The 23,102-nt window shown below is 44.8% G+C and overlaps 2 protein-coding genes across 4 annotated transcripts; both read left to right on the forward strand.

The window, feature by feature from the left end:
- Positions 1–3,807: 3,807 nt before the first annotated feature.
- Positions 3,808–14,460, forward strand: LOC142989725 (serine/threonine-protein kinase Sgk1). Of its 2 annotated transcripts, none has more exons than XM_076139387.1 (13): positions 3,808–4,223; positions 9,572–9,647; positions 10,412–10,481; positions 10,572–10,612; positions 10,726–10,783; positions 10,871–10,954; positions 11,084–11,215; positions 11,333–11,445; positions 11,589–11,712; positions 11,811–11,906; positions 12,006–12,161; positions 12,273–12,362; positions 12,471–14,460. In XM_076139387.1, exons 1-13 carry the CDS (start codon positions 4,196–4,198, stop codon positions 12,636–12,638), a joined length of 1,236 nt encoding a protein of 411 aa, XP_075995502.1. In that variant the 5' UTR covers positions 3,808–4,195; the 3' UTR covers positions 12,639–14,460. The 2 variants fall into 2 exon arrangements, with proteins under 2 accessions (XP_075995502.1, XP_075995501.1); XM_076139386.1 differs by lacking the exon at positions 3,808–4,223 and adding an exon at positions 8,858–9,058.
- Positions 14,461–14,724: 264 nt separating this feature from the next.
- eya3 (EYA transcriptional coactivator and phosphatase 3) lies at positions 14,725–22,461 on the forward strand. 2 transcript variants are annotated; one of them, XM_076139279.1, is made up of 19 exons: positions 14,725–14,868; positions 16,841–16,945; positions 17,110–17,159; positions 17,267–17,361; positions 17,450–17,530; positions 17,631–17,700; positions 17,811–17,920; positions 18,175–18,312; positions 18,552–18,637; positions 18,973–19,150; positions 19,323–19,474; positions 19,568–19,651; positions 19,756–19,845; positions 20,081–20,139; positions 20,283–20,455; positions 20,581–20,695; positions 21,025–21,146; positions 21,279–21,379; positions 21,507–22,461. In XM_076139279.1, the coding sequence occupies exons 2-19, from the start codon at positions 16,889–16,891 to the stop codon at positions 21,585–21,587; spliced, it is 1,842 nt and encodes a 613-aa protein (XP_075995394.1). In that variant the 5' UTR covers positions 14,725–14,868; positions 16,841–16,888; the 3' UTR covers positions 21,588–22,461. The 2 variants fall into 2 exon arrangements, with proteins under 2 accessions (XP_075995394.1, XP_075995395.1); XM_076139280.1 differs by lacking the exon at positions 18,175–18,312 and having other exon boundaries at positions 14,727–14,868.
- The last annotated feature ends 641 nt before the right edge of the window (positions 22,462–23,102 follow it).

The following is a 23,102-nucleotide window of genomic DNA, read 5'->3' on the forward strand; positions in this document are numbered from 1 at the left end:
TGAGCCGACGGCCAACAATCCCTGGCTAGCCTCATACTTTGTGTATGTTTGACCAGGTGGGTGTTCAGGACAGATTCAGGACGTATGGGTATGATTTACCAGCGGTTCTCAAGTTTTGCTACGTTGACAACATTCAACACACACTCAGGAGGGAAAACGCCAAAAAGCACAGTATGTCCCCTTTCAGACTTCATGTTAAGCTTCTACGCCGGACGCTCTTTATTGTTTCTGAAATGTCTTGTTGTCTTTCTGCGCAACACCACCTGCAGTTCCAACTTCCTCCACTGTCAAAGTTGCCACATAACACATCCTTTAACAATTTTCCATAACAGCAGCTATTAAGAGCGATACATGCTGCACACAACCTACACACAAGCCACATATGCACACGCACTATTCCCAGAATCCCACTATATCCCTTTAATCCTTCCTACTAGCGCAGCAGTTGGATAAGAGGTGTGAGACGGGTTGTGTAACTTTGCCCATGCAAAGCCGTAATGACTGACATTCAAACCTATCCTGCTCATTGGTCTGCATCAGTGACATCAATGTACATCAATGTGCCAGTGGGCCTTCATACGGATTTGATGATGAGGATTTAATCTCAAATGCGTTATTATTTGTTTTTCCATCTGGTTCAAAAACTCGCAGGATTTCTGAGAATTAAATGCAAGCGAGTGGGGATGAGTGGGCTATTTCTGTATGTTATAGTTTCCGTCCGCTCTGTCCTTCAGGGTCAACTGGCCAGATGCCCCACTGTAGGCTGAGCTATATAATGTGTCCTCATTACTTAATGAAATGTCACCAGACATGAACTTGCTCGCTCAGGCTTTGGTACTTTACCAAAATACAAAACTTAGTCTAGCTGTGTCAGCTTGAACTAGGAACTTCCTCATTTCAGACATTACACAAATATAATTTTACTGATTTTCCACAGAAGATTTTTTTTTAAGTTGCTATATTTGGCCAACCGGTTGCTAGGCATTATTGTCTTTATTCCATAGAAAACCAATGGGAATCCATAACTATTCAGAAAGAGTTTTGGCCATTTTGTGTCTTTGTGTGTTGCTGTTCAGGTCCGACTCAACATTTCACATTTGCATGGATCTTAGGATGACTAAAGTGGTTCAGCTTGTTTCTGTTTATATACTGTAGCTGCAGGAGATAATCTCTTGCATTTGTAGAGTGCATCCTTTTAATTCCACCCTCACCTCATGGATGACACTCTAAGTGGGTGACACTCTAAGTGGGTGACGCTGTAAGTACGATTAAATTCACGTTTGTCTTTGACGTCCTTTAAATTTGACAAATTTCTATTTTGCAGCTAATTAAACATACCTGACACTAAACAAGTACAGCATTATTTCATCAGCATACGGCACTACGGGCAGTTCTCACAGGTTTTCATGAAATTAGCTTTGTCAAATATTACGATGAAAGAGTTATAGTTACTCAGAAAGAGACAGAGGGAGGGAGAGAGGGTGAGAGGGTGAGAGGGAGAGAGGGAGAGAGAGAGAGGGAGAGAGAGAGCAGATCTCCAACCTACAACCACTAATCAGGTTAAAGATAGCAACAAGTGAAGCTGGGCTGTTCGCTGACTGACCTACTGTGCAGACAGAGTGAACTCAATCCTTCACCTCTGCCAGTCACTGGTTAGTTTTCCTCCTGACTTTGCACTTTAGAGTCATCTGTACACTGCTGGAACAAGAGGTGGACAAGCACAGGTGCAGATCTGTGTGAGACAGCAGGAATTAACAAGAACAATGCACTTCTTCTCCTGCAGATGTGAAATTTATGGGTGCACACTTTAGGATGAGCCATAGCTGCAAACACAAACACCCCTCCTCTATATCAGAGGGTCTCAAACCTCCACTGAGTAAACAAAAGTGCCACCTCTCATAAGAAACTATCTCAAAGGAAAAAGAAGTCACAGGAGAATTGAGAAGTTGACAGTAGGAGTATGTAAAGTTACACCCACACAGAACAGAAGTACATATTGTGCAAACCATTTTATTTGTGGATAATGTGCTGCAATAACAAAAGTTCCGTATTTGTTTTAAATCACTGCATAAATCTCATCTCAAGTCCATCTGGTGTTCCATCAGGGAACACTTTTAAGTACCAGTTTGGAAACCACTGCCACAAATAAAAACCCTATGTGTTAAATGTTTGGAACTTCATTTAACTGTAAACGCTTTGTGGAAACTAGTTAGTCTGACATATTCTTTTATTCGCAACTATCTTTTAACACCACAGTGATGCCAGACAAAGTCACCAACTACGCCAGAAGCCTGACCGAGGCAAAGAAGTCACATGTCTGATTCAACATGTCAGCCTCTGAGTCATCCCACCTCATGATAATTCATAAGCGCCTGTTCGCACTCGGCTCTAATTTAAATTACATAGAAATCTGTCCAGTCCGAGCGGTGTGTGACGGATCATCGCTTCCTCAAACATCCAGATTCTTTTTCTCCATCTTATTCTTCCCTTGTTAATCTCTTCATTCTGTTCTCAGGCTACATGAAATCAATCCATATTTATTTTCACTTTCCCAGCGAACTGTCATGCAGTGTTGTTCAAGCCTAACAAAATATGTTTGCTGGCAAAGTTGCTGTAATTTCAACACAGGCTTGCAGATATAATATGACTCAACAACTTTAAAGCAGAAGTCCATTTCTCTTTCAGATTGACTATTTATCTGATGATCTGATCTGAGGGCTTTGATGTCTTTCATGTAAATCATGTGCTTGATTGGGTAGAGTAGGGTGGTTTCACAGCTGCAGGGCAGGGATCTTTGCGGCATTATCATCTGCTTCAGTATCAATAAAGGCAGAATAAACAGCCTGGTGGAATTTTGATAAACTTTCCAATCAGAGGCTCACCTATTTCTTGTTATTGATTTGAATCTCAGTTTCGAATGAAAACTGGTTCAGAAGACTAACACGCCCATAAACATGGGATAAAGTGACATCATTCTTGCTTCATTTTGTAAGGAAGTATTTCAGTGTTTACAGCATTCCTTACCTGTCATAAATAACTCATGTGTAGACTTCATCAATACTGCACCCTTTTAAACCAGGACATAGAAGAAGAAACTTTACTGGGTCAAATCACATGCGAACACGTCTCCATGCAAACACTTCAACCTGAAATTTGTCTCACGTGCCCCTCTTACACACACACATATGTTTTCATTTTGTTAAGACTATAAAACTGTTGTTTCTCTTCGCTGGTGATCCTTGGCTATAATTTGTCACACTGTATAATGGAGAAATGGATTTGTCACACCACCGAAAGCCTGTAGTGTATGTAAATCACAACAATGTCACAATCTGAAGTCCACGTGTGAAGCTGCTAAACAGCATTATTCCCCCATATGCAGATAAATCAATAGCAATAAAGCTGTTGTAGCTTTTGTACAATTACTCCGGCGCCTCATAGCAGCCATTGTGTCTGATGGCCTACAGCCCCAGGCAGGTGGCTAACAAAGTCATCTGGGTTGTTACTGTTCGAACCAATTTCCCTCGTAACCCCTCAGAGATGGCAAAATCGAAGAACTGGAGGAGCACAGGGGGCAGGAAGGACACGGCTGGGGCAATAGAGGCCAATTAAAAAGCTGATTTCTCGCTGTCATTGTTCACTGTCTGTTCCCTGTATTCCTCAGGTGGCCCCCATGTCATGGAGACTGGTTTCCCTCGGGCGGGACTCCCATGCTCACGGGAGCTGTAACCAGACACCTGCTTTTGTTTTCTGGATGGTTCTCTAGGTAGATAAAAGAACAAATGAGGTGGGGGTTGGGTGGGGGGGGCAGGAGAGAGGGGAAGCAGGTGCGTCACAGCTCTTTGGTTTCAGCTATTCGGTGTCATGGTTTCAGCCGAGCAGGCAGAGTGAGGAGAGGGAAGAAACCGAGAGGCACAGAGGCAAAGGGAAGGAGAGCGAGAGAGAGGGAAGTGCGTCGAGGAAAGTTATTTGCCTGCGAATTGTACACTTTTCCGACCAGTGGCGCAGTGAGAGAGAGGGAGAGGAGAGAGGGAGACGGGAGGCAGGAGCAGAGCCAGAGAGATCATCCGTATGCACGCTGCCACCTGGACGCTCTGCATCACCACAGATACGCACATACATTCATCAGAGGTGCCTGGTATACACACTGCGAACATAATTACAGACACACACTGTGAACGGAGCACGGGAGGACATGAAGACCGGCAAGAAATCCTTCATAGGTAGGAGCTCCTTTCATTCAGTCTCTTATAAGTACATCTTGAGAATTCCACACAGCCTCTCAGAGCAGCACGGCAGAGATGAAGCACATTGAGACATGTCATTTCTCTCTTCCATGATTTAACAATCCATTGTCCTTTGTTTCCTTCATCTTGAAAGGGATTCTGAATGATTCTGAATGGTAAACTTGGTGTATCTTTCTTCCTTCATCATTCTCTATCAGCTTAAATTGACGTCATTGCCACCTTGGTCTTCTCACTGATTGGGTTAGGAGATAGCAAGATGTAAAGGGATCATTCAACCAGATAATAAAATCTTTGATCTTGTAACCAAGATCAAAAGGGGAGGATGCAGTTACTGTAACAAAAACATTTTGGTCCCTGAGATCCATTTTCGATGGCAGAGCTAAGCAGGAACATTCAACTGCTGAAGCGTCTCCAAATTTGCATATGTGCTTTGTTTTTGTACATCAGGGTGTCAGCCACTGTGAGATGTAAATATTTGGACTCCACTCTCTCGCCTTGCAAAGCCAGAGCACACATTTTTGCATCCTTTCCTTCTGCTCTGGCACAAAGGCTCATTGGGTATTTGATTAGATCAGGAGCATCGTCAATGGACACAAGACAAAATTACATTATCAGTGATTGGATCAGCCTTTTTTTTTAACTGACAGATAATGGACATACGTACCACCACATCTCTTTTCTGCACCTGATTGGACAAACGTGCCACTCACTACTAGGCTATCTATTTATGTGTTAACTTCCCATTTCCAAATTGGTATAAGAATACGTCTTAAGTACATTTCTTTGGAATTATGCACTTAAATCTATTCCTAGGTAGATTTGCAGTGATTGCAAAGCCGTCCAGTGTTTGGCACTCAGTTCAACTTCCAAATAAAGTTAGCTTGTCATCGCCGTCATCTGAAACACTCTGTACAGTTTGTTGAATGGATGACTTCCAGCTGCGGGCTCAATCGATTCTCTGTGGATGTTTGCCAGATGGGATTGGATAGTGAAAAGTGCCCTTGTGAGATTTACGCTGGATTTGTGAGGCTATCGATGTTCGTCAGACTACGAAATAAATGAATAACTTGGCAGGGGCTTCAGGCAACACCCCGTGTTCCTACAGAGAACAGCAGTGAGCGTGTTCACTTCGGTCTATAGTTGATAGTTTGTTTCGCAGAGTTTGGTTCAGTTGCTTTATTCATATGTCATATTGTCACAATGAAGGCCGTGAACAGAGAAACAAAAATGTGATTTGAGCAGTGCAATAACAAACCCGAGCCACAACAAACTGTCCATTGAGTCTGTGATGCGTGACCTAGATGGGTGCTGCAGCCAGTCAATGAGAGTGCAGTGCTCTGAATGAAAAGGCTTTCTCTGTCGTCTTATCTGCCGCCTCCTTGCTGAACTGTTGTAGCTTCAGTCATGCACAGAGAGCCTGCTGAGCTATGAAAGACTTGTGTCGACGCAGCGGCAGCACTGTGCTCACCATCATGGCAGTGATAAATGGAGAATCAAAGTCAGCCCTTTTTAATTCTATATGATCGCCTCAGCTAATTACACAAATGGACCGTATGGAATGGTTTGGCAGCAGTGTGTGTGTGTGTGTGTGTGAGTCATCACATGTGAAAATGTTCTATTCATCTGATGAAACCAGCGCAGGAGCAGCAATCTAATCTCCCTGTGGAGAATCGAATAAGTAAAACATCTACTTGGGAATTCAGGAGGCAAACAAAGAGAGTGTAATTCTAACTCGGTTTTCATGAGCCAAATCTGCGCCCACTCGCTGAGGCCTGAGGCTGCACTGCATCGCAGTCCGACCGGGCCGCTACCTCCAGTCTAAGTCTCCCTGTGGTTCTCTCTAAGAGTAATGCCAAGTGCCAGGGGTCTGTGCAAAGCTGATACCCAAGAGAAAACCAACCCAGGGGAAACGGGGGATAAACGAACCCAGGACTAAGATGCCTTGGGTGGATATCTGTTCCCAAGAACCTACAGAGCAGAGATTGTTGAGGTTGGCGTAACTGTGTGGGTGTGTAACCAAGCCCCTGATTGCTCTTCAGAGCTGGTCAACCAGACCCAGATTGTAATTAAAGATCCTCCAACCTTATTGGCCTAAAGCCTTCCTGCCAGTGGGTCACTAAGGACCTGTTTGACTGTATGACTCATTCATCAACCTCCGGCTGCCTCTTAAAATCTATGTTGGAAACAAGCAGCAAGGAAGGCAGATACTCCAGCTTAGTGAGCACAAAACAAATTAGAGCACTAATGAATCCGCAAACGAGATTTCATTCGGAAATTTCGACTTGTAGCTCCGCGGATGATCCAATTTGGTGAGCTTGGTCAGCGGTTTTGGCCTGAAGCTGGGTAACAATGAGCTGTGACAACCTGGGAGAGTAGGAAAGGCTTTGTCTTAGATCTGCTGGCAGGTTTCTTTGGTGATTCACTTGACTAATTGTCACTGACAGAGTGGAAGCCTGTCTGTTCTCCAGCAATCATTGACGGCAGTGACAGAAACAAACGGAACAGCTTTTGTGAAGGTGCTAAATTAAAACCTGATTGAACTGTTGAATAGAGAGAGAGACAGAAGTGAGTGAGTGAGTTTACTGAAGTGAAAGGAACAACTGTACCGAAAAGTAAACAAGTAATGATGCATGTGGCACTGAATGCATCAGTAATGAAAAGGTCACACAGTGAAAATAACGAATAGGACATTTTGGGGGGATTTCCATGCTTTCAGTTCCTTTTAATTATCATACACATGATTACACTCAGCTACAGTCCAGTAAACTCATCTATAATATATTGTCTGTTCATTTGCAGTTATAAAAAAAAGGCTCTGATCAGATGTGATAACTGCTGCGAGTGGGAGATTCCCTTTCACACATATCTCATGACAAACCTCAGAGAACTTCACACTCTGATATGACAGATGGCCAGGGTGAAGTTGGCCGTTATTACTCAGATAAACAACAAATTACCAGCAGGGGAAGTACCATCTCAACCCAACGCAAGCTCTGTTTTTGCTCAAAAGCACCTGACTTTCTGTTCCGTCCTTCGCAGAGACAAACAAAGGCAGAAGTTGACAGATGAGCAAACGCTGCGCCAGGAGAGCGAACCCAGCTGCATATGGTTTTTCAGAGATGAAAAACATGACACGCTTCAATTATTCAGAGAGTCAAAATAAGGTCTGGGCCCGTGAGAGGTGTCAGTGTCGCGCAATCAGATCTGGTTTGAGCGTAAAACAGCGGGAGCAGAGTGTAATGGTGCCCTCAGATAGCCTGCAGGTGTGCGTGCCCACGACTTTCCAAATATGTTTCAGGTGACACCGTACACGTAACGCTTCACTTCCTCTTCTCCGATTTCCAGAACTACTGGAGCCAAGTCTCGCTTCCTCTAAATTATGCATGATTGTCACATGTCAAACACAGGCTCGAACACGGGAATTTCCAAAGTAGGCACCGCTTGTGTTCAGCAGTATTTGTTTTCACATAATTAGTCGATTCAATCAGTCGTTTGTTTGTTGATGAATACGTTGATTATTTGACTATTTTATCGGGTAGAAATCCACAACTGTAGTTACCTTCAAACGTCATCATTTCAGCCCAGCGCAACAGGAACTCAATGGCTGAACAAATAAAGCATCAATCAACATAGACGCTGTAGAAATCAACACTAAAGCTGCCGTGCGCCTCACTCTCTCTTCTCCGGGCAGTGCAGATAACCGTGCGAGGGCAGAGTTACGTAACTTACATAATAGGGTTAGTGAACCACATCTGTCACAACTGGGCTGATCACTGCCTCGGCTTAGATGGGCATGATGTCATGTATTATGTATACATGACATTACCCTGTATGTATCTTGTATTACTTCAGAGAATTTATATAATTGTGCCACGATCGAGTCACCTTAGTATGACCTTTGACCTTGTCAGACCCAGTAAGCCTCGCGTGCATAGCATGAACGAAATCCACAAATGAGAAGTGGTATCAATGCGGTATTTATTCACAATTTGTCAAGTTTGCTGGCCATTTGTCGCCATTTATGACCCTACATAAGACAAGATGATGCATTGATCCATCTTTTCTTTGCGACTCTGGGTGGCATCACATATCCGTGCCGACAGAAGCTGAAATGCAGTTCTGTTGACTGATATTGCTCCTCACGCCTACAGCAGAACCAGACTGCAGGGAGGCATGAGGAGCTCTGCCAACAACCAGCAGCCCAGTCTGTGTGTGTGTCACGATCAGCAGCGAAAAGAGAATCCACTCTGTTCCTGCAGATCTCCCCTCCTTCCACCATATCTCACTTTAATCCCTTTGCATGCTGGGTGATTACAGCCGCTTCTGTCTTTTCATTGAGAGAAAATGAAGAGGAGGATGGTTTGTTTGTGTGTGTGTGTGTGGGTGGGTGCGGGGTCCTCCTCCTCCTCCCCCTCACATCCCTCCCTCCTCCTCCTCTGCGGTGGGCTCTCCGCGTCATCCTCCGCCTCCTGCAGGCAGAATATGGGTGCAGCGGAATCCCGTAACGTCACTACTCGGGCAGTTGCTTGGTTACACAAGTGATGTAAATGGGACTCGCCTCCAGTACCACGTGCTCCGTATATAATGACGCGCCTGTGCTGGTTAGAGACGGCAGTGTGTAGGAGCGGAGCGGCAACCGTGAAGCTCTGTGACTGAACGCGAACTAACCGAGGGAAACACTTACACGACAACTTTGATTTCTATTCTCTTTTCTGTGTTTGGATACGTTTCTCTGCTCAACATGGCTGTGACCGAAGCCGGATGCGATCTCACTTATTGCAAAATGAGGGGAATAGTCGGCGTTCTTACCGGTGAGCTGGAACATATGCTTAACATACCTGATCGAACATATCGATCCCGACTGATGTCTGCTGGTTGTGTATTTGTTATCGCTGAGTCACACGGTTGTTGTTCTTGAAGCGGCTTAAATAATCAATCAGCCTGGTGCGCTTCGTGGTTTGGAGTTTTTAGGGGAGGAATTTTCCGCCGAATAGTTTTTAAGTTAATGTTTCTGTAAATAAACATCGATTTATTTACGCTGTTTAATTAAGATTGAATATGTTTGGTTTGATGGTATCCCGATGAATGACCCAACCGGTTGCATAACTGTAAACCTGCAGCATTAGAGGTCTCTGCACGGCGCGCAAATCTACCCAACATGAAATTTAGAACCTTAAAACTCACTAACAGCTACAGGATTACAGATTACAAGATTGTTTTTAAATAGAAATAAAAGCTTTGGAGCTTCTGCACTGAGTGATTCTGTGTTGCGTTGCTGTGTTTGCTCTCCACTGACGTAAATGATTGCCTTTGTCTGTCCTCAGCTTTCATCAAGGAGAGAAAAATGGGTCTGAACGACTTCATCCAGAAGCTGGTGTCAACCCCACACATCTGCCAACAGTAAGTAGGGCAAATGTGACCTGTTAGAATGCTATTTCTAGGCTTCCATCTGTCAATGCAAATAGTACAATTTTTTAGATATGGAAGGGAAACTCCAACTCAAAATGACTAGAAAGATCCTTAATCGGTATTCGCCCTCTGCCAGTGTGCAATGGGCCAATCCAATCAGCCATCTGAGTATGCAGGGCAAGCTGTGAATAGCCTAATCTGGGTACAGAGCTAGTGTAAGAATATGACTTCTATGACGAGCTACTAACAACCTCTCCAGTGCCTAATCACCTTGACTGTAAATCCCCTCTGTTCCCGAGACGAGGATAAACCGCTAATTCAATTATTGCATGACATCGCTCGTCCTGTGTTTGTCTACTGACCTCCCCGGCCTGCAGGTCGGTGGGTGGCTTGTGTTGTGGAAAAATACCCGAGAAGCACAGCATCTGTTCTCTGCATATGGCCACAAAAGGTCTTAGATCTGAGCTGGACTGGAGTGTTGAGCACTGTAAGAACCATGTGAACACTGTAACTGTGGCTCTGTAACTTAAGTATCTCGGACACAGATATATGCTCTTAAGCCTGAACTGAACCTGACCTGTCTGTAGGCGTCAGCTCCGTATCAGCTTTCATTCAGATTGTCAGTTACATTTCATTGTACGGCAAAACAGAAAGCTAGTAGTCAGACTATCATAACAACAGTAACAGCTGATATCAAATTGCAGTCGAATGATTCCACTTGCCACCATTAACCCTCTGTCTTTTTTCCACCCCAGTGTTGAAGTTAACAACTTCCTCAAGATTGATGAGAATGAGAATGAGGAGGCTGAAAACGGTGACAACCCGGTGAGCAAAAGACTTCACCCTCCTACGTCACATGTGTTCATTTCAAATTGACGATTTTATATTTATGTTTATGTTTTTCTTATATTTCAGCTGTGCCTGCATTCAAAAAGTTCATTGGCTGAGGACACGCAGTAAGTGGCCTTAAATTTAACAGTGTTTAAAAACAATGGCAACTTCCACATCAACTGTACTTCTCACCAAGTGTCGATGTTATTCTAACCTTTTACTCCGTCTTCCCCATTAGGATCAAACCCTGCGATTTTGACTACCTCAGAATCATTGGCAAAGGCAGCTTTGGAAAGGTGAGACTATATTACTGAATTTGGTTATGTGCTCATATCTGTAGTTGCTGCAGCATATCACTGATGGGAATGTTTGCTTGGTTACAGGTTCTGCTGGCTCGACACAAAGAATCCTCCAAGTACTACGCTGTCAAAGTGCTTCAGAAGAAAATTATCCTGAAGAAGAAAGAAGTAAGTCACGTGTTTTATCTTGAATTAAACATCCGAAAAGATCAAGATTACTCATTACTCTAATTAGTTTAGTATCCTCTAATCTTTCAAACTGCATTTAAGTACTAATTTATATAATCATCTTTCCAGCAAAAGCATATCATGGCTGAACGAAGTGTTCTGATGAAGAATATCAAGCATCCATTCCTGGTGGGGCTGCACTACTCCTTCCAGACAACTGACAAGCTCTATTTTGTCCTCGACTACGTGAATGGTGGAGAGGTAAAGCACAACATTCCCATTACAGAGAAATCAACCTCAGAACTGAAATCCAATCAGAAAATCCAAATATATTTCAGAGTTCTAAACAGATGTCCACTTCTTCTTTTTTCCCTCCAGCTGTTCTACCATCTTCAAAGAGAGAGGATCTTCTTGGAGCCCAGGGCCAGATTCTATGCAGCTGAAATTGCAAGCGCTCTGGGCTACCTCCACTCCCTGCACATCGTTTACAGGTACTAAACAAGCCTACAGTGCCCCCTAGTGGACAATAGTTCAGCTACATAAACAGACTGGAACTGAAGGAAGATGTCAATAGGATTAGTCAGTAACTTTGATACATTTCATCATCCTCATGTTGATCTCCTTTACTTGACAGGGACTTGAAGCCGGAGAACATCCTGTTGGATTCAAAGGGTCATATTGTGCTGACAGACTTTGGTCTCTGCAAAGAAGGTCTGGAGCCTAATGGAACTACAACAACCTTCTGTGGGACACCTGAGGTAGATAGAAAATTCCTAAAAGTGGATACATTCTCTGAAACACTGCTGAGGACAACTGAAGTACGTGAACTGACTTTTTCTTGGTATATTTTTCACAGTACTTGGCTCCTGAAGTCCTGCAGAAGCAAGCGTATGACCGCTCTGTGGACTGGTGGTGCCTGGGATCTGTGCTCTATGAGATGCTCTATGGACTGGTAAGTGAAGCTTCTGTAATATCCTTGTCAGTCTTCACGCAAATTCCCAGTTGGTCATAGAAGGTAAACTCTATTTGTTGTCACTTTCTGCTTTTACAGCCTCCATTCTACAGTCGCAACACTGCTGAAATGTACAACAACATCTTGCACAAGGCTCCAGTGCTCAAGCCTAATGTCTCAAACGCAGGCAGGGAACTTCTGGAAGGACTCCTACAGAAGGATCGTACCAAGAGGCTGGGAGTAAAGGACGACTTTGTAAGTGTACAGAGCTGATCCATATGTGTACCCAACACAGACATCTTGAAGAAGATCACTTAGTCTTTTCTAATATTACTCTGCTGACCTAGAATTTCATTTCCCTTGTAGCTGGAACTCAAGCACCATTCCTTCTTCTCTCCAATCAACTGGGATGACCTGATGGCCAAGAAGATCACACCTCCATTCATCCCTTCAGTGGTACGTTCACAGTGAGATCTCTTCACAAGATGAAACTGCAGTTAACAAATGAGTTCTACCATGACGTGATATTGTTTTTCTAATATCTTCTCCCGCTTGGATTCACAGAGTGGACCCACAGATCTCCGACACTTTGACCCTGAGTTCACCCACCTGCCCGTGAGCTCATCCCTGTGCAACGCTGACGCCCTGACTGTGACAAGCAGTGTCAAGGAAGCGGCTGGTGCATTCCCAGGCTTCTCCTACGGGCCTCCGGCAGGTCACTCCTTCATGTGAACGCCCACATCTCTATCTTCTTGTACTAGGAATTCATAGCAAACAAGAAAATGCTCTGGATTGAAAGAGACTAGAGGGACCACACCAGAGCAGCTTGCCTGGGGGGACATAAGAGGATCTTGCCGATGTGGAGGACATGAATGCTCGGGGACATCTCTTGAAGGATCATCTGCATGGATAGTGTACAGATTGGGAGTGTCATATTCCAACACCACTGGCCCCATTCTTCTGCCTCAGCCACTCAAAACTAAAGAAACGTGTGCCAAGTACGGAAATGGGGTCAAGACGACGGCTCTGGATGTCGCAGCTGTTGGTGAAGTGACACGAGGAGAAGTGCCTGAAGTTCAAAAGGCAGTTTGGACAGCAGAAGCAGCAGCAGTGTTGGCAGGAGCCGGGTTTATCAAAACACAAGACCGTTTAACTTGTTTTTGGACTTATGACCAGGGCACTGGGCATTGAGGGCGACGCCTTCATTACATGTCTGCATATTTGTCTCACAATGCTTCTTTTTTTTGTGTGTGTGTGAATGCTGAATTGCACTTGAGGAAACAAGGGTCAAGTAAAGTAAACATTTCAGCTTGAAGCATCTACTACTTGGTTTTTAGACAGCTACATATCTGTTTACTTCTGAAATCATATATCCTCTTTGAGCAAATCAATTCATTATTATGGCATTTCAATGTTGCACACTATTAGTGATACTTGGACCAAACAATTACCTATAGTATGCTTTAACACAAAGACTTTTTTGACCAGTTTGTCCTCGTAATACTGAAGATCAAAGTTGTACTGTACTGTGTAAAATAAATTGTTACATATATTTTCCTGCTAAACCAAATTGATTTTTCCATGTTTTAATAACCAGACATTCACTGTTTACTTTGATATATGAAGAAAGTCCTACACATATTATAAATGACTAAATGTTTCCCAGTAAAGATATATATATATATACCTAATGATGATAGTTTCTATATGGCAATATGATTAATTTGACATTTCTTCCAGCCCCTTCGACATATATTTCTTTTAACCAATCCAGAGAATGCATACACAGTTCAACCAGCAATAACAGACCTGCATTAATGATAGCACATATATCAGTCATGTTACTTCTTTGGGATTTGCAGTGATTGCTGTTTTATTGCAAACACTCCAGACATACTAGAATCTATTACATGTGTTTATATTTATGCATCATGTAGAGAAGAACTGTGAATGTCTTGTGCCTGATCCATGTATACTCTATGTACATATCTCTTTTCCTACTAAGCTGTTGGTCCATTTTCTAGAAAAGGATCTGCATTAAAAAGTGCTTCATTAACTCAAAGGACCACTGGGTGGAGCAGACACTGGCATTCCCATTAACAGTGTTTAGCCACTAACCTGTGTTTGGTTTCTTGAAGGTGCAATAAATATCGTATGCTTAGAAAGAACAACTATCATTCTGATGGAAGTGTAACTCGTAATGTATCATCTGATATCCATTAAATCATTAAGAGAGGATCTATTTCTGTCAAAATGTGTCGGCAGACAACTGTCCTTACCTTTGTTTTGCCCTCTGTCGCAGCTCCATGTTGCAGGCTGGAATACTGACACATATGAGCATTTTCAAGCCTGCTGAAGAAGAAAAAAAACACACAGTTCAACACAGTTCTAAATCATTTCTTCCATTTTTGGGAAGCATTGCGTTTCTGTTTTGTATTTTGATGTATATTTATTTACATGCCACTGCTACTGTATAAAGAGGATATTCCCATGATCAGATGATATGCGAAACTATAATCTGTTTCAGAAATGATAAATAAATTATATAAATTGAGTCAAGAGTGTCTTTAAATCCTTTACCCTACTTTTTCTAGGGAATAAATGGAATAAGGAATACATGGAATAAGTGGAATTAATCGCAGTTTTCTGAGCCATTACTTTGAGGGTCTACATGCCGTTGAAAGTTGTCTAAAACATTCGTACATTTGTGAGGAGTGACACACACTAAAACAACATTCTTCCTCTGTGTGTAAGTCATGTTTTCCCTCACCTGTCACACCTGTCGCCTCTTGTAGCGCCAAGGACTCTCGTGACTCTTGTGGCTGTGTGGTCGCGCATGCGCAGTCGGCGCGGCAACTGAAACTTCCTGCAAAATAGTGCTCCCTGACAACAGACAAAGCTTCATCCTGTGGATCAGTTGAAGACGATTAAATAAAAGCACGGGACATTTAGTCATTCAATGGTAAGATTTATACGCATGCTCTAAATGTGTCCGCGACGCTCGATTCCTCTGTAGTTTTGTAGTCGGCTACAGCCGGAGTGAGACGCTCTTACACGCTGCCATTACATTACCCACTCCAATGGCTGGCGCAGACTATTTACAGGAAAGGGAAACTTTATGTCTGGGCGAAGTACAGCTACTTAGATACCCGCAAGCGTTACATGTTAACGGTAGCGTGTGTTTTTAAATTGAGAACCGATGATACTTTACTTTCTCTGGCAAAATTGTTGTAGCGCGTTCAAAATGTCGAGGAGGGTTATTATTATCGACGTTGTTTTGCTAACGCTACCATTGTAAAGCTTGAATGGTGGCTAATTACTGGGACCCTACGCTCGCCAAGTGCCTGTTATATTGGGGGGAAAAACAAATGGTTGTATCTTTAAGTTGCACACATCTACGTTTGTTTGTGCTAAATTGTGATTCTCGTATTTAAGATACTGCCTGGTTTTGAATTAAAACGCAAGAGTCATTGTGTTTCAGGAAATAGTCTTGTGTCAGACGTCACCTTCAGAGTAAATCGTCCTCGGCGGGGTTATTTACTGGATTCGGCGGGTAGCTAATGTAAAATGTAGATAGGAAATAGATAATATGGACACAAAGTTACTTAAAGCAGATGTTCTGTCGTGCCTAGTTTACCTCTAAACGGTGTAAAATCGCAGTCTTCAGGCCCGGGAGCGTTGCAGAGATCGACCGCAACTCGGATCTCTAATCTCTCAGCGCGTCTATCGTGATTACAAACCATAAATACACAATCACAACATAGTACTAACATAATAATGGAATTATATTACATATGATTGTCACAAAAGGTGGCAAAGACAGTTACCATCAGTTACCGAATAACAACATGTAACCTGGAGCTGAATTTTTTAATCAGTACGACAATTTACTGATCTTATTGCATAGAAATACATATTTAACAAAAAAACCCATATCAATTCCAAAAAAATGGTTGATGAAGGTTCACTCTTCTTTTACCTCATTATTAATGGATGTGTGTTCATGTTGAGGCTGTAGGCCACAGTTGTATTAGAGCGCACAGGTCTGAGGGCTCTGCTGGACTTATTACTGCCCTTTAGAAAGGACAATCAAACAAATACCAAAGGATCCTGTGTAAGGCCTGTGCTGTTCCTCAGGTGGGACCATTATGTCGTCAGGTTGCTTACTAGGGAGAGCCGGCTTTGGAGTGTGAGCAGCTTTGTCGCCATTGGCAACAGACAGAAAGGGTAGCTGAATTGAAGTCCAGATAACAAGCAGCTGATCGACATGTTTATGGAATTATGTCAAATTATAAAATTGGGGGTTATTACTGGCCTTATTGTCCTCCTAATGCACCGCCCCTTTCATGGATCTTGTATAAACCGACATGTGCGTCGGTTTGGCCCGACCAATTCAGGTGGCACCCTGTTGACTCAAAGTGTGAGTCCATTAACAAGTGCCTGACATACTCCTGTGGTTTAGAATTTTCCATCCGGCCTATTTTCCTTCCACCAACCATTATGTCAGTTATATAAATGTTCCATCTCTCCAGCCATGGGGAAAGGGCAGTTGAGTGAGCAGTGGACAAAGCGAGGTTAGATCTTATCCCCCTGAGGCCCCCTATTGATACCACACCTTGCACCTGAGCACCTAATGCCTGTGGGAGAATATGTTTTCACACAATGTAGGTTAGGTCAGGCGGCACAGCTGGAAACGCAATAATGGTGGGGACATTGGGTAACATCGGCGCCACACGTGCCTCACCTGCAGCTCTCGTGCGGGAGATTAGACCAGGACGTTCCACTTCCTCAATCGCTACCATGTCCCTGCTGGCCAGGAGAGGGGAGGGGTGCGTTCAGGAGTGTTACACAGGCATGGGGAGGGGATTAGACTCAGGAGTGTACATAAGGCATCACACCTTTCCACCTATTCTGAGCCCCAAGTGTGTTTCCAGGGTCCGTACAGGCTTCCCAGGTACAGAGAGTAGGCTGAACGTGCAGACATGTCGGGTCGCTCTGCTGCAGACATGGACGACTCACAGGAGCTGCCTGAGCTACCGGTGAGTCCAACATCATCTTCCTCATCGTCATTTACCTTCCTCAGAGCAGAGGCTCAAAGTGTTTCTGCAGATTTACTATAAATTAAATTGTTTGTATTGTGTTGCCGTAGTAACAGTGTCACCGCGATGACTTCTTACATAAATGTGCACCGTTTCCCTTGCAGGCAAAGAAAGCCAAGCTTGAGTTAGACGGTGGACTGGAGAAAGATCAAAGGTCGGTCTCCACTGCTTCTAAACTTCTGCTCTCTCTTGGTTATTCTTTACAAAGCTTTATGCCAGCAGCAGAAATTCTATAATAATGGATTCTCATTGATCTTCCAGTAATTTGGGGGATGATGGGAGCCCGACTGCTGTGCTGGGTTCATCAGAGCAGGGACGCTCTTACTCTGCCCTGTCTAGCGCCCCACTTGATTCTGGTACGTAGTTACAGTGAATGTGTGTGAAAGCCTCACAAAGCCAATAAAGGGCCGGTGCAGAAAGTCACTGGTTTGCCTCCCGTTGCAGGGGACCAGGAGCAGTCTGAGGCAGCCACAGGAGCGGCACCTCAAGCCTGTGGCGACTCCATGAACTCGTATGCACATTCTGGTAGGAAGAGGAACATTCTCAGTTCTTCTTTATGCATGATAACATCCAGAGAAGAAGGAAACAGCAGTTTAATATCAACCACTTTTTCTTTGTGATGCAGTTTTGACCTGCAAAGAAACGGACACAACAGCCACACCTGAATACGCCCAACAGATTTACCAAGGAAGCAAGTGAGTAACCTGCAGGCTACAAATACAGATGTATCTTTGAGCAGATCAGGCGGTAAACACAAGTACTTGCTCGTTTGTGATTCTCTCTCCCTCTCTTTTCCCTCCTTCAGCCCAGCAGTGACATCATACACTAGCCAGGTGGCCTTTCCTCCTCTGGCTCAGTCCGCCGTGTACTCAGCCTTCCCACAGACAGGCCAGACCTATGGCCTCCCACCCTTTGGTTAGTCCCCATCCTTACCCTTAAAGCCCATTTATCACTGTCTGCTTACTAAAACCCAAGCATTGCACCTTTCTTACTGTGCTTACTGCGCTTGGGCGCTGTGAAATCAAAATGCTTTTGACCCCCCCTGCTCACACCCAAGGCCCGGGACTCGACTGGGAGACCTTGTTTATTAACCTCGCCCCCTCTTACCACGATCCTCTTCCCTCTCTGCCTTTCGATTTCTGCTTCCATTGCTCTCTCTTCATCTTCAGGTGCTATGTGGCCAGGCATAAAAACAGAGACAGGGCTGCCTGAGGCGCCCTCTGTTGGTCAGCCTGGGTTTCTCAGCTTCAGCACCACATATACCTCAACCCCGCCAGGCCAAGTGCACTACTCATACCCCAGCCAAGGCAAGCTGCAAACCCTCACACTTTCTCTGTCCATACTCTTTCCAAATATGTGAATCACACGAGCAATCACGGAGAGTTTGGATCTGCAATGGCACAGCTCTTGTTTTCCTCTCTTTGCTGTTAGTCACATAAATCACCAACCCCGGGGTAACAACGCATCTATGTTCACTTCAGACATTCAGCTTTTCTTCTCCCGCTTTTCGATTGTTTTTTAAATGACTGCTTTCTTTCTCCACCAGGCTCCAGCTTCACCACATCCAGTGTGTACTCCAACGTCCCCTCAGCTACGGCCGCCGCCACGGCACCCACCAGTGTTCCCCACCAGGTAACGGAGTCCAAATTTAGAGATGCGTTTGCGTATCTCAGACAAATAAGGTCACTCAAAACAAATCCCCCGGTTCATCAGTAAAACAAATGAACCGGGGGAAAAGAATGTCCTCACTTGAAGAAAGACATTAAACCTGTTGGAATCTGTGTGGTGCATTTCCAGCTCGACTTCATTGTCTAGTTCCACAGAATCTGAATTTATCTTACTTAAATGGAATATTGTGAAATGCCTTGTAGGTGGTAATTATCTGCATTTTTTTAATGGGATATTTGCTTCTTTCCTTCCAAACCCCTCACTGATCAGACTTGTTTTGGTTCTGTCGTTTCCTCCAGGAGTTCAGCAGTTACAACAACCTTGGACAGAATCAGTTCTCCCAGTACTACGCCCTGCCCCCGAGTTACGTTCCCGCCGGGCTGCCGAGCACCGACAACCACGCTGCCAATGTGGGCGTGGCGGGGTACTCGGCGGTGAAATCAGAGGAAGCCCCCCCAGCCGCACTGCCTACCAGAGGTGTTTGCGTTGTCTGATTATCTGTGTTTAGATCAGGATGGGACATTGGATGAACGCCATATGATCATTCTCCCCTCTTTTGTACCAAAACAATGTTGTAGTCACGACACGTTTCAGTATCGATGTGTTGATCAAGTACTAAAGCCAAATCCTTTACCTTTCACGCACCAAGATGCTTCCCCACAAGAGAACCTCCCTGCAGGTGTGTCTCTCCCCGCGGGGACCAGAGACCACGATGAAGTCGGACGCAGGAACTCCGTCGGGAAAGCCAAAGGAAAGGGGAAGAAGTTGGAGAACTCCCCGCCTGCTGACAGCGACCTCGAGGTAACACAAACTTGTGGTAACAAAAGTACAGAGTACAGACAAAACGATTTTACCGCTTAATCCATGAAACTTCTTCTTCTTGGCCGTTTTTAGCGCGTCTTTCTGTGGGACTTGGACGAGACCATCATCATATTCCACTCACTGCTCACTGGCTCTTATGCCCAGAAGTTTGGAAAGGTTTGTATCTGTGAATAGAGAAGAATGAAGACATATTCAAGCTCAGTTTAAACATTTCATGTACTGTTAAACCTTCTGATGTTGGCTCCGTGTTTTTGGCTCAGGACCCAGCGACGGTGCTGAACTTGGGCTTACAGATGGAGGAGCTGATCTTTGAGCTGGCCGACACACACCTTTTCTTCAATGACCTGGAGGTGCAGTGAGATTTGTTTGGATTAGTTTGGCCACATCTGCTGTTGTTTTGACTCAAACCGTCACACACTTCCCCTCAACCAGCTATTTTTAAACATGTACCAGTCTAGAGGTGCCACGTATCGTCTTATCCACAGTTGCAAGATGTTAGGCTCTGTCTGTTTCCTGTTCTGAAGTTGCCCAAGTGTCATTTCCCACAGAGGTTGTCAGGTTAAAGTTGTGCTTATTTTATCGCAGGAGTGTGATCAAGTCCACGTTGAGGACGTGGCCTCCGATGATAATGGACAGGACCTGAGGTGTGTTTCATGCAGCGGTGTCATAAAATGTCTTGCATAACAAAGACGGCTCATGATTTGCATGCTAAGTGGACAGTATTTGCTTTGACGCCGTACGCCTCTGACAGTTTGTTCTTCTTCCTCGCCGTTTCCTCCCACTTTAGCAACTACAACTTCTTGGCCGACGGCTTTAACGGCCCCAGTGGCGGCGGCGGTGGCGGCGGAGCGTCGGGAGCGGCGACAGGGGTTCAGGGCGGAGTGGAGTGGATGCGTAAACTGGCCTTTCGCTACCGCCGTCTAAAAGAGATCTACAACAGCTACAAAGCCAACGTCGGAGGTGAGATTGCGTCACGTGAAACCGAAAATACTGCAACCAACGCATCTTATAAGAACAAACATGCTCACCGTCCAAAATCCTCCATTCCTTAACTGCTCGTTGTCCTCTGCCCTCTTCTCCTCCAGGCTTGCTGAGTCCTATAAAGCGGGATTTGCTCTTGCGGCTTCAGTCTGAGATCGAGAGCGTGACAGACGCGTGGCTCAGGACAGCGCTCAAGTCTCTGCTGCTCATCCAGTCCAGGTCTGAAAGCCAACTGGTTACTTTGGTAACCATTTACACTGTAGAATGTATAGAGGTCATTAAGATACAAAGTATTGGATTTAACATGTTTTTCTGTCTCTGTAAAAAGCAAAAATACATTCAAAGTGAACATTTTTTACTCCAATTTCAAGTTATGCTTACCTGAACACACAACAGAACTGTGGTCTAACTGTGTGTGTGTGTGTGTGTGTGTGTGTGTGTGTGTGTGTGTGTGTGTGTGTGTGTGTGTGTGTGTGTGTGTGTGTGTGTGTGTGTGTGTGTGTGTGTGTGTGTGTGTGTGTGTGTGTGTGTGTGTGTGTGTCCGATAGGGGAAAATGTATGAATGTCTTGGTCACCACCACTCAACTGGTTCCGGCTCTGGCCAAAGTGTTGCTCTACGGCCTGGGAGACGTCTTCCCTATTGAGAACATCTACAGCGCCACCAAAATAGGTACGTGTGTGACGACCAGCAGTTGTGTTAAGACCCCCTACAACCCCCCCCCCCTGTTTGAGTTTCTTTACTAGGTGGGGGGTTTGACAGTGACATGTGATCAGTGGGATTCTTCTTCTTCTTCCCTCACAGGGAAAGAGAGTTGCTTCGAAAGGATCGTCTCTCGCTTCGGGAAGAAAGTGACGTACGTAGTCATTGGCGACGGTCGGGATGAGGAATTTGCAGCAAAGCAGGTACAGTTTACAACAGGAGAGGAAGCATGAACGAACACAAATCAGTTTCCCCAAAAGAGGATTAGATTTACTATAAAGGAAGTGCAGCCAAACAAAACCAAATGCTTTACTTCCTCTCCCTTTCTAGCACAACATGCCTTTCTGGAGGATCTCCACCCACGGAGACCTCGTGTCCCTGCACCAAGCGCTGGAGCTGGACTTCTTGTAAAGGATGTGGCGGCAACATGTAACGCACTAACAGGGGAAATGTGGCTTGCAGAGCACGTCGCGCCTTCCTGAGAATCCTCCACAACTCCAGCGACTCTCACATACACACACACGCACACATGCAAACACACCCACACACACGTTAGAAAGATGACTCATTGTGTGGTGGTGATGAACTGAGGTGGATTTTGGGTCGACTGTGAGAATCAGACTGGGTGCACAGTCCCAGCAATCCCTCCTCCAAGGCAGCTAACCTCACCCAGGCTGAAACTGGCACTGATCTGGACACGGAAGGGGACGACATGTACACACCTGTGTCTGCCCACCCCCGCCTTCCTGTATGGCTCGCTTTTTCTTTCCACATATCACGCGTCAGTCCCCCTGCAGCGTCCTCCTCTTCATCTTCTGTAGAAACGACAGCATGGACTGGGCTACTTCTTCTTCACTTAGGTCGTCTTCATGTTTGGGTTGTCCTCTCGTCCCCGTTTGCTGAGTGAATGAAACGACATCACCACAGGTTTTTTTTTGCACTCATTCCAAGACTTGAAAGCACCGACGTCTCATTTTGCAGTCTCGTATGCAAACTGGAGGTCAGCGCTCCGTTTTAAATGTCCAATAATCTCATTGCTTTGTAAATGTAGCCAATCCAATATTTCACATAAGGTACTAGATGGTGTTATAACCGCAAAGTCCTCTCCTGACCAAACCACACCACCCTGTCTGTCTGTCTGTCTGTCAGCTGCCCCGACCTCTTCCACTGTGTCACAACAGCAGGCATGCGGCCCCCTTTACGGACGTCTGATCTGCGGTCAGAGGAAGGAAGTGACTCGCAGCTCACCAGTACTCAACCTGCTAATCGTCAAGCCGGCACTGGAGTCACACCGGAAAAGGGAAACACGCACACGGCCCTCGAGCCAAACACTGATCAATTTCGGTAATGCCGATCAAATATCAAATATACCGCCCACTTATCGATAAGCGGTAGACAAAGAGCTGAATTCCCCTGTTGTTGTGTTTGTGACGAGTAAAGAAAGGATACTCTTTGTTCCTCGGGTCGGGCGTTCCTCAGAGCACAGTCCTAAGTGTCCTTGAAATCCCAGCCAGGAAAACCATCCATCACACAAAAAAAAGCTTTTAAAAGTGTTTCAGGTGAAAGTGAACGACCGGCACATGTTGTAGTAAATACAGCGCCTTTGTTTGACCGCGTTAACCCCGTGTGTTCCGTTACGTTCAGGGACATTCGTGCTTTTGTCGTTCAGCCGGAGACTCGAAGCTCAAACCAAAACCATTTTTTTGTTTAGAATTTCGGTGGAAAGTCGGAATATTTCATTGCAGTGTTGGAACGACTTGAGGAAGCGATGTAGACGAAGCAGTTGGACAATTTTTATTCGGGTTGAACAATTGAGCTTTTCAGCAATGGAGTGTTTTTCTTCAGGCAGGATTGAGGAAGTTGTCAGCCACTTATAGGTTTAGTCTTCTTTACTCTATAAACGCTGAATGTCTCATCAGTCAATTC

This window comes from Genypterus blacodes, unplaced genomic scaffold (genome assembly GCF_046128005.1).
Source record: "Genypterus blacodes isolate CSIRO-AG114 ecotype Tasmania unplaced genomic scaffold, CSIRO-AGI_Gbla_v1 ptg000438l_1, whole genome shotgun sequence".
Classification (NCBI taxonomy): Eukaryota; Metazoa; Chordata; class Actinopteri; order Ophidiiformes; family Ophidiidae; genus Genypterus; species Genypterus blacodes.